At 46.8% G+C, this 15,474-nt stretch overlaps 1 protein-coding gene across 1 annotated transcript; it reads left to right on the forward strand.

The window, feature by feature from the left end:
* Window positions 1-9,995: 9,995 nt before the first annotated feature.
* On the forward strand, window positions 9,996-12,339 carry RHOB (ras homolog family member B). The gene has a single exon (XM_012453353.2). It carries the CDS (start codon window positions 10,377-10,379, stop codon window positions 10,965-10,967), a length of 591 nt encoding a protein of 196 aa, XP_012308776.1. The 5' UTR covers window positions 9,996-10,376; the 3' UTR covers window positions 10,968-12,339.
* The last annotated feature ends 3,135 nt before the right edge of the window (window positions 12,340-15,474 follow it).

The following is a 15,474-nucleotide window of genomic DNA, read 5'->3' on the forward strand; positions in this document are numbered from 1 at the left end:
ATTAGCTGGATGTGGTGGTAGGCACCTGTAATCCCAGCTATTGGGAGGCTGAGGCATGAGAATTGCTTGAACCTGGGAAGTGGAGGTTGCAGTGTGCCGAGATAGCACCATTGTACTCCAGCCTGGGTGACAAAGCGAGACTCTGTCTCAAAAAAATAAAAAAAAATTAGCACAGCCACCCAAGAAAAATCCTAGGTATCGAATCCTCTTGGTTGGCAACATTCTACATGGGTTGTCACAAGTCATTGCTGGGTAATTAGCACGTCCTGAGTGATGCCACGGGGAGAGAACTGAGGATAGAAGAGCAGTTTCCCTTGCACTTGATTTTCCCCAGACTTCACCTGTGTACCTTTCCCTTAGCTGATTTTGCTTTGTGTCCTTTTGTTGTAATAAATCACAGCTGTGAGTACAATTACATGCTGAGTTCTATGCATTCTTTTAGCGAATCTGCAAAATGAGGGGTGGTCTTGCAGACTCCAGATTCACCTTCAGGTGAGCCTCCCCAGTGCCAGTAATGCCACCTTATACCCCACATTCCCACCGTACTGAGCTGCCTAGTGCCTGGATACGCAGGCGATCTAATGCCCCCATATCTAGAATGCCCTCTTTTTTTCTCGGCCTGGTTAACTTCCATGCAGCCATGAGGAATTCAGCTTGCTTTGGTTAACCATTGCTATGGAACAAGCAATCCCAAAACACAGCGGGTTAAGACAGCAACAATGTATTATTTCTCATGATTCTGCAGGTTGGCTTAGGCAAGTTCTTCTTCCCATGGGGTTGGCTGGGGTGTTAGGGTGGAGGGTTCAAATGGCCCCATCCACGGAGGTGGCAGTTGGTGCTGGCCATCTGCTGATGGCTTAGCTGAGGCTAATGGGTCAGGGGCTCAATGCTCCTCAATATGGGTTTCTCCACATGACTAATTGAGTTTCCTGAAACCATGGTGGGTATTCTCCAGGAAGAAGCATTTCAAAAGAGCAGCCCCAGTGTGAGTACTTACCAAGCTTCAGCATGCATATTCATACGATGAATGCTGACATCCCACTGGCTAAGCTAGTTATATGGCCAAGCTCAAGATCATCACAGTAAAGAACTATGCGAGATGAACACTGGGGGAGTAGCTCATCTGAGAGCAGGGACTCTACCTAATTCCTCCCAGTGTCCCATTCCTGGCCCATAATATGTTTGCAGAATCAGTGCTTGAATCAGAGCAGCAACTATCATCATCTGCTTCATATTTGCCAGGTTCAAGCCCTGTCTCTACCTCATTTAGGGTTAGGATGTTTGATAGCTATGAGATGTCAACTGTACACGGTCCCTGAGCTCCTTAAAGCATGGCAGCTCGGCCCCATACCTAGGTCCCTGCTATACAGAAGGCACCTAACAGGCATCAGTAGAATGAATAAATGAATGAGTGAGTGAACTTTCTAGGCATATCATTGAGATTTCCAAGCTATAAGACCATTTGATCCAGCAATCTTATTACTGAGTATCTACCCAAAGGAAAAGAAATTATTATATCAAAAAGTTACTTGCACTTTTAAGTGTATACCAGCACTGTTCACAATAGCAAAGATGTGGAATCAACCTAAGTGTCATCAATGGATGGCCAGATAAAGAAAAAGTGGTCTATATACACAATGGGATACAATTCAGCCATTAAAATTAAAAAAAAAATTGTGTCTTCTGAAGCAACATACATAGAACTAGAGGCCATTATTGTAAGTGAAACAACTCAGAAAGTCAAGTACTGCACGTTCCCACGCATAAACGGAGCTAAATAATGTGTACACATGGACATAGGTTGTGGAATTGGAGACTTGGAAGGGTGGGAGTGGGTGAGGGATAAATAATAGCTTAATGGGCACAATGTACATTATTCAGGTGATGGTTACACTCAAAACCCAGACCTCACCACTACACACACAATATGTCCATGTTAACAAAACTGCATTCGTACCCCTTACATCTATACAGATTTTAAAAAATGCATCAACTGCTTTCTTAAACAAAATTGTGATGAAGCTGAGCAGAAATCACGACTCCACAGTCCACAAATAAAGCAAGTCTATCAAAAAGCTGTCAACAAAAAAGATTTTCGGTCCTCTCCTCTCCAGCTGAGGACCCTGAGGAAGGAGAGTTGGCCTTCCCGTGCCACGTCCCGCTGAGCAGTGCGGCTGGAGCAGAAGCACAGGGTCCTCCCACGAATGCATCATCTACTCCCCTATTTCCTGGTTCTGAGCGGTGGCTCCTAATATAGGTTCTGTCTCATGCTATAAATAGCTACAAACACATCTTCAGTGGTAATGCACTGGAGTGTGGAAATCCATTGTGAATTAAACTCCTCCCTATTGCAATATTCTGACATCATAAGTACACAAGTGAATCATCCCTGTGTAAATATACTTTGATTAGATCATTTGCTTTCAAGGCTAAAGAAAGAGAAGAGAAAAAAACTGGATGTTCTGTTCCCCTCTAGATAGGCATCGGGGACAAGATTTCCCGCCCTTCTGTGCACTAAACCCCCTCAGCTGGGATAACAACTTATTCTTACTTAAGACCACATTCCTCTAGGTTGCATTCTTTGAAATATTTCATTCTTTGGACCTCAGTTTAAACAACTAAAATAAAAGAAGGCCTTGAATAACAAAACTAAATAAAATTTGTTTGCTTTATAAAAGGGTTTTCTTTTTCCACTTTATGAAAGGATTGACAGTATTCTCTTCAGCAGGTGAGATCCCCGTGATCTGTTCAAAATGAAATTCATCCAGTTCAGGAGCTATGAACTAGTTCTGTTGGCCAAATCTAGCCTGTGCTGCCTGTGTATTTTCTTTCTTTCTCTCTTTCTCCTTTCATTTTATTTTGAAGAAATAGAGACAGGGTCTGGCTATATTGCCCAGAATTGATCTCGAACTCCTGGCCTCAAGCAATCCTCTCGCCTCGGCCTCTCAAGTGCTGGGATTATAGGCATGAGCCACAGTGCCTGGGCTGCCTGTGCATTTTTTGAACAACACAGTAGCATACTTTTAAATTTTTAGCTTCCATAGCTGAATCATGGCATGTGGTCCAGTTCTCCACAATTGCTACCACTACTTGATGGCTTACACACAGTTATGCTACCTGCAGGAACGCTGAGTTTTACGTCTCATTTTACAAATGGGAAAACTGAGACCTAGAAGGGATGGTTTGCTTAAGGCCATGGAGCTAGGATATGCCAGGGCTAAAAAGCCAGTATCCAGCTCCCTGGCACCTCCTTCTGCTCACTGGGTCTCCATACCACTTTCTTGTAGCTTTCGTTAAATTAATAAATGTGCAATTTTAGCATACCCCACTAAACTGGCAAGCATTTGCAGGGGTGGATTTTGTAGTGACAGCACTTATGCAACGGGAAGTTGTTGTAAGCTTCCTCTTTCCCTTCTGCCCTCCCATTTCTCAGGGCTGGAGGAACCTCACACTTTGCTGTCATGAGGCAAAGCTCATGCATGGGCAGGGAGCATCATTTTTCTACTTCTGCCCCTGGCAGCTTCTCCTTTCTAGCAAATGGCACTAGTCAGACTCTTTCTCCATATAAAATCCACACGGCAAATGTTTCGGATGGTATAAATTTGAATTCTGTTTTTTTTGTTTTTTTTGTTTTTTGCAACAAGATGTCACTCTGTAGCTCCGACTGGAGTAGGTGGTGTGATCATGACTCACTGTAGCCTCAACCTCCAGTGCTCAAGTGATCTTTCCACTTTAACCTCCCAAGTAGCTGGGACCACAGGTGCTTGCCACCATGCCCAGCTAATTTAATTTTTTTTTTGCAGAGATGAAGTCTCCCTGTGTTGGCCAGGCTGGTCTCAAACTCCTGGGCTCCAGCAGTCCTCCTACCTTGGCCTCCCAAAGTGCTGGAATTACAGGAATGAGTCACTGTACCCAGCAGGGTTTCTCCTTCTGGAAAAATCCTACTTGTTATTCAAGGCTCTGTTCAAATGTTATGTCCAGTGGAAAGCCAACTCCTCTATTCGTTTATACATTTGTGACATCATGCAGCACAGCGTGGGGTGTGAGGTGTGTGTGCCTACTTGCCCTCACCTTTTCCTCCTTTGGCTTCCCTTGTCTACCCTCTCCCCTCCAACTGTGTTTACTGAATTGGATTGAGAAGCCTGAGGCTCATAGGAGACTTTCTAAAAACAATCTACACCCACCACTTTCCTATCACAATTGAACAAGGACTAGATTTTGATTTCCTTTTTTGGAAAGGAAAATAGGTCACCATGCAAAAAGGCCCAAACAGCCTCTCCTGTTCAAGAAAATGCTGTCTGGTGTTGGGGAAGAGTTGGAGAGCTTTGCAGCAGGAGCTGCTATAGGGGAGGAGCTGAAAAGGACAGGAGGGCAGGTATAGAAAGCAGTCAGTCAGTGCAAGAGGGCAGGCTCCAAAGTGCTCCAAACCTCAGCGTTCATCTGTGTCTGACCCTCTCTGAAACCCAGTGATGAGCTTAGGACAAATGAAAAGAAGTCTTACCAGCAGAAAGATGGAATGAATTTTAGGGGACTCATTCAGCGGTGACTCTCCCTTGGGAGGATGGTGGCTGAAGGAGGAGCCTGGGAGCCATCTGAACTTGTAGACATTTTAGCCCAGTGTTGTCCAGTAGAAATATAACGTGGCTCAAATATGTAATTCAAAGTTTTCTAGTTGTCACGTTAAAAAGCTAAAAAAGTGGCTGGGTGTGGTGGCTCATGCCTGTAATCCCAGCACAGGAGGAGGCCAAGGTGGGCAGATCACTTGAGGCCAGGAGTTCGAGACCAGCCTGGCCATGATGGCAAAATCTTGTCTCTACTAAAAATACCAAAATTAGTTGGGCATAGTGACACACATCTGTAATTCCAGCTACTTGGGAGGCTGAGGCACGAGAATCACTTGAACCTGAGTGGTGGAAATTGCAGTGAGCCGAGATCACACCACTGCCCTCCAGCCTGGGTAGCAAAGCGAGACTCTGTCTCAAGAAAAAAAAAAAAAAAACTAAAAAAGTGAAATTAATTTGAATAATATATTTTTAAAATCTCATACATTAAAAAAAACTATATCCAAAGTATTACCGTCTCAACATGTTATTAATATAAACATATAAAAATAAACTATTTTACATGTTTTTCAATCCAAGTCTTTAAATTCTAGTGTTTAGCTTGTAGTTAGAGCACATCTCAATTTGGACACTAAATTTTCATCAAAAAGAATCTGTATTTAGATTTCATAAAATTTTCGGTTGAAAAAGCAGATTTACATACCCAAGTTGTTTCAAACATACCTGAAAGTTTTCCTCAAATTGAATCAAATAACAGTTTTTAAAAGTAATTAAAATGAAATAACATTAAAAGCCTAGTTCCCCAGTAGCACTTGTAACATTTCAAGTACTTAATAGCCACATGTGGTTACTGGCTGCTGTATTGACTGTAGGTTTTTTTTTTTTTTTTTGAGATGTAGTCTTGCTTTGTCACACAGACTGGAATGCATGGCGTGGTCTCGGCTCACTGCAACCTCCACCTCCTGGGTTCAAGCAATTCTCTGCCTCAGCCTCCTGAGTAGCTGGGATTACAGTTGCCTGCCACCATGCCAGGCTAATTTTTGTATTTTTAGTAGAGATAGGGCTTCACCATGTTGGCCAGGCTGGTCTTGAACTCCTGACTTCAGGTGATCTGCCCGCCTGGGCCTCCCCAAGTGCTGGGGTTACAGGTGTGAGCTGCTGTGCCCAGCCTTGACTGCAGTTTTAGAGAGATCAGGAGTGGTCCTACTGCCCAGTGCCTGTTCCCCTTGGTCTTGCTCTGGGCTGGGCAGGTGGGGGATTTGATTAGAGTTCAATGCCCACGTGCCTAAGTTTTATCGTCTAGCTATGGTGGTTCTCTTATGAGCTCAGCCTTCTCCTTCTGAGGTCTGGGACACACTTAGGGTAAGAGAAGGATATTTTATCTGCTGTTGCTCCTAGCTGGAGACCCCACACAGAAAGCAGCTTGAGTGCCCCTCCATCATGAAACTCCCGACGGAATGGGCTCCAAATACGCCATACGGGACTGCCTCAGTTCTTCCACGTGAAATAGTATAGCTAGTGCAACTTTTCCATTTTTAAAGCTCATCGCATAGAGACAGAAGATTGACAATTTTTCTAGAGACATTACTCCTAAATTAGGAAAACTTATTAAAGTAAATGCCTGTCAGGAATGTCTATTGCATTGCTGGTTCCTAGTACATGAATTATTATTACTTCTAACTACACCAGAGTATCCAACAATGGCTTTCTTCACTGGGGCGAAAATGGAATGATTTTTGTGGCTAAAGTTGTTTTACACTTCTGTACATTATAATTAAGGAAAACTGAACTCTATTAGTCTGTAAGTCAATGAAGATCCATAGACTTTATCTTTTTCTTCAAATTTCTTTTAGAAGTGACAATTTAGGAAGGAATTTTTTTCACTGAGTGGCATTTTCATTAATATTTTTGTAAAGTTTATATGAAAAAGTAACATGTGTACAAACATACTTGTAAAAAATTATTCAGAGTTTTATATGCTCTGAAATATTTTAAAATAAAAAATATCCATAAAATGCACAATTTTTGACTAAAGGTTTTCTATACTTTTTTTAAGGAAAAATGTCCCATAAAGATTGCCACAAGGTGGCACTAAAATCTAATGAAAATTCAAACGCCGGTATGGTCTTTGAGGGATGGAGAGTGATTTACAGGAGACACTTGGCAAACAAACAAAATCAAATAAATCAGATCAAAGATTGGAGATAGATTAATATCCTCCTTTTGTCTGAAAGACAACCTCCCTGTCTCACTACATTATGTCATAAGACGAATATGTTAATAAAGTTAATTGTTAAAAAGACTTGTTCTTAGCTGGATGTGGTGTCTCATGCCTGTAATCCCAGCACTTTGAGAGGCTGAGGTGGGCGGATCACTTGAGGTCAGGAGTTTTGAGACCAGCCAGGCCAACATGGGAAAACCTGGTCTCTCCTAAAAATACAAAAATTAGCCAGGCATGGTGGTGCACACCTGTGATTCCAGCTACTCAGGAATCTGAGTCAAGAGAATTGCTTGAACCCAGGAGGCGGAGGTTACAGTGAGCTGAGATCACGCCACTGCACTCCAGCCTGGGTGATAGAGTGGGACTCCATCTCAATAAAATAAAATAAAATAAAATGACTTGTTTTCATAGAAAAATCAAATTTTATCCCTGTCTGAGGGAAATGTATTAAGAAGGGCGAGGGGCAGGAAGGGGCTTGTCTGGCATATCCCCTAGTTCAGAAAAGTTTATCCTGTGAGTGGGACAGTCTTGGAAGCAGCCAGTCCCTGCAGAGCTTGTCAAAGTATCTTGGATTAAAAAAAAAAAAAAAAGAAAGAATACCATGAAAAGAAGTTGCTGCAGAACACAGATCTATTTGTTTACTTTGGCATATTTACCAACTGCATAGTTTTAGAAATTACTGCAATATTGAGATTTGAGCTTGGAACACTTCATGTATATTCCTGGAAATCAGAACACGAACGAGTTCAACCCCTTTTCCGGATTCTTTATTTTTTTCTTTTTTAAAGAAAACAACACATGGTACAAAGCTTTGTTTCATATCTCTTAATATATGAAGTTTAAGGACGTAGTCAAGATTCCCAAGCTATATTAAGGCCAAGGAAAGCAGTATTAACAATACAGCTATAAAAGGGTTTGACTAAAAGAAGAAAAATTTGTGTGAATAAGATTTTTCTAATAGGCTAAAAAAAGCTTCCAGATTGGATCCCTAAATCAATTAGCAGAAAAACTATTTACTTGCTGACAGATCAGTTACTTAGATCTGAAAACCAACCCCCACCCCCAAAAAAAAGCTGGTTATGCGAACCCAGTCTGAGGGAAGTGCAGTTGCTAAATAAGATGTTCCCTTTAGGAAGGATTTTAGGGTTAGCAGCACTACTGCCTTATTTGATCTGATTTCATCTGTGGAGCCATATGGGGACCTAACTCTTAACATATGAATAATATGTGAAAACACCGGGTTCAATCACAGTTGGCTGCATGGTTTGCTTAAATATTTTTTTGACTTTTTTAATGTTTTAATTTTTAACTTTTTTTTTTTTTTTTTTTTTTTGAGCCAGGGTGTCACTCTGTCACCCAGGCTGGAGTGGAAATGTTGCCATCATAGCTCACTACAGCCTTGACCTTCAGGGCTCAAGCAAGTCTCCCACCTCAGCCTCCTGAGTAGCTGAGATTACAGGCACAGGCCACCCTCCTCCCCACCCCACCTCATTTTATTTTTTGCAGGGACAGAGGCGGGGTTTTGCCATGTTGCCCAGGCTGGTCCTGAACTCCTGAGCTCAAACAATCCTCCAGCCTGGGCCCCCAAAGTGTTGGGTTGGGATTACAGGCGTGAGCTACGGTGCCCGGCCTGGTTAGATGATTGTTAAAGCAGAGTGTAGAACTGAGATAAGAAACCCCCGGAAAGTTCCACCTGCGTTTCTGAGCATTCTGGTTAATTCTCCACAGTCATTTACTGAATTCTTGTAAATGTCAGGCATGGTGCTGGGTCTTGGCCCTCCGATAACTCACGGAGAGTGAGACAGAGACGGAGACCGGAGGCAACAATCTCCCGGTGATGTGGTGGGCCCCTCCTTTGCTGAAAAACCAGCCTGCATCCATTGTCCCAGCAATGGATGGATAGAGCCCAGCCCATGTAGTTAATACTTCAGCGCTCAGGAGCCCCAGCACACGCAGTTCCTAGGGTCTGCCCTACCCTTTCCCACCTTGCTGCTTGTGTTCAGGCTGCCTCTCCTTCACGGGGGCCCTCCCAGACCCAGACTCCCCTTTTCCCCTGCCCTCTTCTTCCTCTTTTGTCCGAAATCGGTTAACTTGGGTCTTTCCGGATCAGAGGTACTGTTAGCTCCTGCAGAATCTACAGGATAAATGAGATCAGTCCTGGTGTGCGTCAAGAGACTAGGGATCTGGTGCCCCACTAGAGGAGACACCCACTAATTCGCTGCACCCCACTTGCAAGCCCCTCCCCCTGCCTCTCTTCCCCAGCCCCAAGCCTTTTCGTCCCCTCAGGGGTCTTGGGGTTGTTGGATTCTATCGTACCAAAAATTTTGTACATTCTATTGTACAATATTGTATATTCTGTTTCACAATTTATCTCAGACAGTTCTCAGCTTTAAGGACTGGGATCAGAATTCATCGTGAAAGGGGGGCCGAGGGTGCTTCTCCATGCCGGGTAACTTCCTCCAAGTGTTCCAGCCTTGACCTTCCCTTTCCATTGTCAAGCTCTGCCACTCCGCACTCCTTCCCTTAATCTTCACCTGGAGATCAAGCTAGGGGGTTAGGAAGCGGGTAGCGGCGGGACTTGGAAGAGCCAGTTTGCAGCTAGCCTGTAGCCTCTCGGGTCCAAACCCGAGGCTGGCCCAGGGCGAGTACCTGGGTGGGGCCCTAGACCACAGGAGGCGAGGCCGCCAAAAGGAGAAAACCCTCTTCCTTGGAAACAAAAGTGTGTGTGTGGTGGGTGCGTGTGTGTCTGTTTACTTAAAAATAAAACCACGTTAAAAGAGCCGCCCCTCCCCCACAGGTCCGACCACCCGCCGCGAGTTTGCCAGGAAGAGGGGCAATTCTGAAGGGGAGTCGCCAACGCCCACTGAGTGCCGCCTCAGAGACAGAACCCTTCGCCCAGACCTTGTAGGCTCCAGGCAGCCGGTTTCCGGGCCCCGCGCGCACACGCTGCGGCGAAGGAGGGGACCCCGGTGCCGCCAAAGCCCCGCAGCGCCAGCGGCAGCGCAGCGCAGACTCCGAGGTTGCTGCCTCTCCCAGCCCCGCGGCCTGGGCCGTCAATCAAGCTGGCCCTGCCCCGCCTTTGGGCTGCAGCGGGGGGCCAATCAGAGCCAAGCTCCGCAGCGATGAGCTCAGCCGGCTCGTTTCCCATTGGACGGCTATATTAAGAAAGTGGCCGGACTCTTTAAATAGCGGGCGCTAGGGCCGCAGCCCTCATCTGCCGCTGCAGTCTGTCTGTGGTCTTGTTTTTACTTGTATTCTCTGCGAGGCCCAGAGACGCCCGGGAGGGAGCTAGGCCGAGTCCGCCGCCCAAGCCCGCGTAACGCACAAAGCTGCCGACCCCCGGCCCGGTGCGAGCAGAGCGACCACCGCCCGGAAGCAGCGCGGCGAGACGCACGGTGCGCCCTATGCCCCCGCGCTCCCATCGCCCCCGCCGCGGCAGCCGGAGCGCAGCGAGAGAACGCGCCACCGCAGGGCCCGGGTGCAGCTAGCGACCCTCGCCCCCTGTGTGCAGCCAGAGGTGAGCAGTGAGCGGCGAGCGGGACGGCAGCGAGGCGTTCGCGGGGCCCCTCCTGCTGCCCGGGCTCGGCCCGCTCATGGCGGCCATCCGCAAGAAGCTGGTGGTGGTGGGCGACGGCGCGTGTGGCAAGACGTGCCTGCTGATCGTGTTCAGTAAGGACGAGTTCCCCGAGGTGTACGTGCCCACCGTCTTCGAGAACTATGTGGCCGACATCGAGGTGGACGGCAAGCAGGTGGAGCTGGCGCTGTGGGACACGGCGGGCCAGGAGGACTACGACCGCCTGCGGCCGCTCTCCTACCCGGACACCGACGTCATCCTCATGTGCTTCTCGGTGGACAGCCCGGACTCGCTAGAGAACATCCCCGAGAAGTGGGTGCCCGAGGTGAAGCACTTCTGCCCCAACGTGCCCATCATCCTGGTGGCCAACAAGAAAGACCTGCGCAGCGACGAGCATGTCCGCACAGAGCTGGCCCGCATGAAGCAGGAACCCGTGCGCACGGATGACGGCCGCGCCATGGCCGTGCGCATCCAAGCCTACGACTACCTCGAGTGCTCGGCCAAGACCAAGGAAGGCGTGCGCGAAGTCTTCGAGACGGCCACGCGCGCCGCGCTGCAGAAGCGCTACGGTTCCCAGAACGGCTGCATCAACTGCTGCAAGGTGCTATGAGGGCCGCGCCCGTCGCGCCTGCCCCTGTCGGCGCGGCTCTCCCTCCTGGACCCGTCCACCACGAGCCTGGAGAAGGAGAGACCCGTGTCCCACAAGGACCCTACTGGACTGCCTGGCATCTGTCTGCTGGCGGCTCTGGCTCGCGCCAGGATTTGGCGTGGGCGTCGGGCGCCACCTTCCCAGTGTCTGTGTGCGTCCAGCTGTGTTGCACAGGCCTGGGCTCCCCGCTGAGTGCCAAGGGTCCCCTGAGCATGCTTTTCTGAAGAGCCGGGCCTCAGAGTGTGTGGCTGTGTTGTTCGACTCTCCTCGCCCCATTTTCACCCCACCCCCGTCTCTGATCCCCGGGGGCGAGATTGGCGCGGGAGTGTGGCCGCGCCCCGTCAGATGTTCGCCCTTCACCAGCGGGCGCTTGATATCCCTTGTCTGTAACATAGACCCGGGGTACTGCGGGAGGGGAGGGCTGGGGAGGATGGGGGGATGTTATATAAATACAGATATAATTTTATTTTCGGAGCTAAGATGGTGTTATTTAATGGTGGTGATGGGTGAGCTCTCCGGCCCAGGCTGGGCCAGACTCCCGTCCAAACATGAACAGGACTTCGCCATCTTTCTGACCCCTGGGGAAGACATTTGCAACTGACTTGGGGAGGACACAGCTTCCAGCGCAGCCTCTCCTGCGGGCCAGCCCCCTGCGAACCCTTTGCCAGCCACCGGCAGGAGGAGGGAGGGTGCGCTGTGGGCTTGTTTTTGCCATAAGCGAACTTTGTGCCTGTCCTTCAAGTGAAAATTGTTCAGTCCAAGAAACTGATGTTTGATTTATTTAAAGGCTAAAATTTGTTTTTTAAAAATTCTTTGCACAATTGTTTTCATTGTTTGACATTTAATGCACTTGTCATTTGCATACGACAGTAGCATTCTGACCACACTTGTACGCTGTAACCTCATCTACTTCTGATGTTTTTAAAAAATGACTTTTAACAAGGAGAGGGAAAAGAAACCCATTAAATTTTGCTTTGTTTTCTTGAAGAAAGTGGTAACACTGTTTTGTGATTTTATTTGTGCAGGTTATGCGCACAATTTTGGTAAAGGGCAGTATCAAGTATTGGGACCTATTTTTTTTTTCACAAGGCATTCTCTAAAGCTGTGTGAAGTTTTCTCTGCATCTCTGTACAGAGAATACCCCTGCCCCTATATTTCCTTTCTTCCCCTCCCCTCCCTCCCAGTGGTACTTCTACTAAATTGTCTTGTTTTTTATTTTTTAAATAAACTGACAAAATGACAAAATGGTGAGCTTATGATGTTTACATAAAAGTTCTATAAGCTGTGTATACAGTTTTTTTATGTAAAATATTAAAAGACTATGATGATGACATTTACAAAATGGCTCTTGTGGTTTAATAGCGTGTAAAAAATATCCTTGTGAATCTGGGACTAGGGAGACAGTCTCCGAGGCGAGATCCTTTCTTGCCAACTCCATTTGCCTTATAGCAAATGTGGTAAATAAGGATGAAGTCCTGTTGGGAGTGTGTGGGGGTTGGGGGTTGGGGTACTAAGGGAGACCAGGTGGTTCTGTCACATTCCTAGAGGAAGATGAGTGGATACCCCGACACCCAGTGCAAAAACCTTTGACCTATTATGTACTCAGTTGAATTAGGTGAGACCGCAGATGTTGATTTCATTCACCTGTGTGTGTTAAAAACACCTGTGTCTAAGTCTATTCAGGCTTTGCTTATTGAGTCTTGGAAAATTGTCATTTGTGCATTTTAAATTTAGATTACTTTTTTATTAATCATTGGTGTGGGATCAGGCCCTCTCTCAGGAAGCCTGTTTACTGGGTTCCTGTCAGGTCATCAAGGGGTTTACACGTAGGTTATCTGTGGGGCTGGAGCTTCTAGAAGTGGGGGATTTCAGATAAAGGTGATTTTTTAAAAAATTATCGAACTTTGATCTGAGTATGTCTTTATAAGTAATCTAGAACACTCTATTCTAAGTACAGAGAAGGGCCATATTGTGGAAAGAACATTGGATGTTTTGGTGGTTCTTAAAGTTGGAGCAGCCGCTTTTTGAGATTCAGTCATGATGAGCTCTAATTGTAGACACAGCTTTGCTGCACTGGTTCTTAGGACCAGACGGGCTGATTTATAGTTGGAGACCACGTTAAAATCCTGCTGCAGGCATGATGGCTCAAACCTGCCAGCTCTCAGCAGCTTCCAGGGAAGGTAGCTGAGGGTGCCAACTGCCTGAGAAGTGTGGTTTTCATTTTTTTTTGAATCAGCATTTTCTGGGTTTCTAGCACTTAGTTGCCACCTTCTCATCCCCCCTCCTCCCTATTGCCAGGACAAAGGCAGAGAAGGTCTTTGAAGTTGTTTGCTTCAAAGCTTGAGGCTTCTGTTTGCTGATTTTACCCCAGACTCCAAGAGCTTTTGTTGCGTGAAGAAAACCTGGTTGGTGGTGACCTTTCACCCACTTAAATGCTGGCACTAACTAGACTTCCTGCTCAGCTGGGCGGGTGGGTTGACCAACAGAGGGGGATTGTCTGGGCTCTTCCAGGAGCCGTCGGGAGAGGGGTCTGTCCAGGCTGCCTGCTTTGAGCAACTGCCTGACTCCTTCCTCAGTCCCTCGGCCCCATTCACCCCCAGCCTGCAGCCTCCTTTTTCATTTTAAAGACAAAACTTCCCATTGACAAGCAGCATGTTTATTTGCAGGTTTTACAGCTAGCAAATCCTTTGGTACCAGGGAGCGCAGGACCCTGTGAGGGAAGAGCTCAGGCTTGGGCTGAATGCCCAGGACTCGACTTTGCAACCAGCCAAGAGCCTGGAGACCCAACTCCCTGAAAGGGCCTTTTCTGGGTTGCTCTGATCTGCCTGGTACCCATAGCTGTCTGTGTTTTATATTATGGGCAGACAAACACTCGGATGACGCATGGCAGCCCGAGTTATGCTTGTTTGAAAATGCATGGCATTTCATAATCCTGCCGGAACACACTCTCCTTGCTGCATTAGGATCCAACTGGAAAACATAAAGACGAATTGCTGTAGGCTGGAAAATCAATTAGGAAAAAGAGGTAAAACATCTGGTGTTACTCTTAAAATATGAAAATTCATTTTGCACATTGAAAATAAATGTGCTGAGTTGATTTAATTGCCTGTCGAGCTGTTTCGTGGAAAATACTGGGAAGCTGCATTGATCCTGGGCATTTTATAGCAAGGGGCATTGTCTTGAGTTCTCCTTTAATCTTAAATCAATCTGGATTGTATTTCTAAGGTCTTTTTCACATGAGTTTCAGTAGACTTAGAACTTCAGTTTTCAAAGTCAAGTGTATATTAGCATCACACGGAGGGCTGGTTAAAACACAGATTACTGGGCCTAACTCCAGAGTTTCTGATCCAGTAGGTCTGGGCTAGGGCTTAAGAATTTGAATTTCTAGCAAGGTCTTAAGTGATGACGAGCTGCTGGTCGGGACCACACTTTGAAAACTACTGGCTTAGGATAAGGGAGAGCCCTTGTCAATGCGCAGAGGAGGGAGGTGGTTTCCTACAAAAACAGATCAAATTCCACAGACACGGCGCTGTACCCTGGAGCCTTGGCTTCCTTATGCAAGGGTGTACAGAGCTTCCAGAGAGCTTTCCTTCTGAGATAAGCCACATATAACTCCTGTCTTCTCTTCCCTCCACTCTGGTGCAAAAATGGGTTTAATGCCCTTCTAGAGATTCATTTCTGCCATTTCTTTTCTTCTTTTTTAAGAGATAGGGTCTTGCTCTGTCACCCAGGCTGGAGTGCAGTGGTGCCATCATAGCTCACTGAAGCCTTGACCTCCTAGGCTCAAACAATCCTCCCACCTCAGCCTCCCAAGTAGCTGGGACTATAGGTGTGCCTGGCTAATTAAAAAAATTTCTTTTGTAGAGACAAGGTCTTGCTATGTTGCCCAGAAAGGTCTCAAAGCAATCCTCTCATCTCCGCCTGGCAAAGTGTTGGGATTACGGGTATGAGCCACCAGGCCCCAGCCTATTTCTGCCATTCCTAAGTTCAGAATGCATCACACTCTTATTTAATCAGCCTTGGCACCTACCTTGTGAGTTGTGATGAGGTGGGAATACAAAAGCAATAAGGCACAGTCCTCACCCTCCAGGAGCTCATTCACAGCCTGGTGACCCCCTGGCAGTTGCAAGAAGGCATCCGCCAAGGCCACGATGATAGCATGCGGTAATGGAGGCATTAGGCAAGGGCACGACAGGAGCTCGGGCATAGGTACCTATGTCTGCCTGGGAAGATGGGGAAGGTGTCATGGAGGAGGAAACATTTGAGCTGAATCTTAAAGCAGGAGTGGGTGATGTGTAGATGGAAAAAATCTTGGGGGTGGGGTGCGGAGTGGGATAATTGGGCCATTAGCACATCGATGATACATACAGCTTCTTTATGTACTGTAGGGCCTCGCCTCTGGGAATAAAGCTGTCTTGGGTGAGAACTACTTTCTACTTTTAGTTCTTCTAGCATGTATTTCTTCAGT

The sequence above is a fragment of the Aotus nancymaae genome, unplaced genomic scaffold (genome assembly GCF_030222135.1).
Source record: "Aotus nancymaae isolate 86718 unplaced genomic scaffold, 86718_ANA_hifiasm-v0.15.2.pri h1tg000057l, whole genome shotgun sequence".
Lineage (NCBI taxonomy): Eukaryota > Metazoa > Chordata > Mammalia > Primates > Aotidae > Aotus > Aotus nancymaae.

Excerpts from the sequence above, each read along its gene's own strand:
- RHOB (XM_012453353.2), top strand. The coding sequence starts at position 10,377 with ATGGCGGCCATCCGCAAGAAGCTGGTGGTGGTGGGCGACGGCGCGTGT.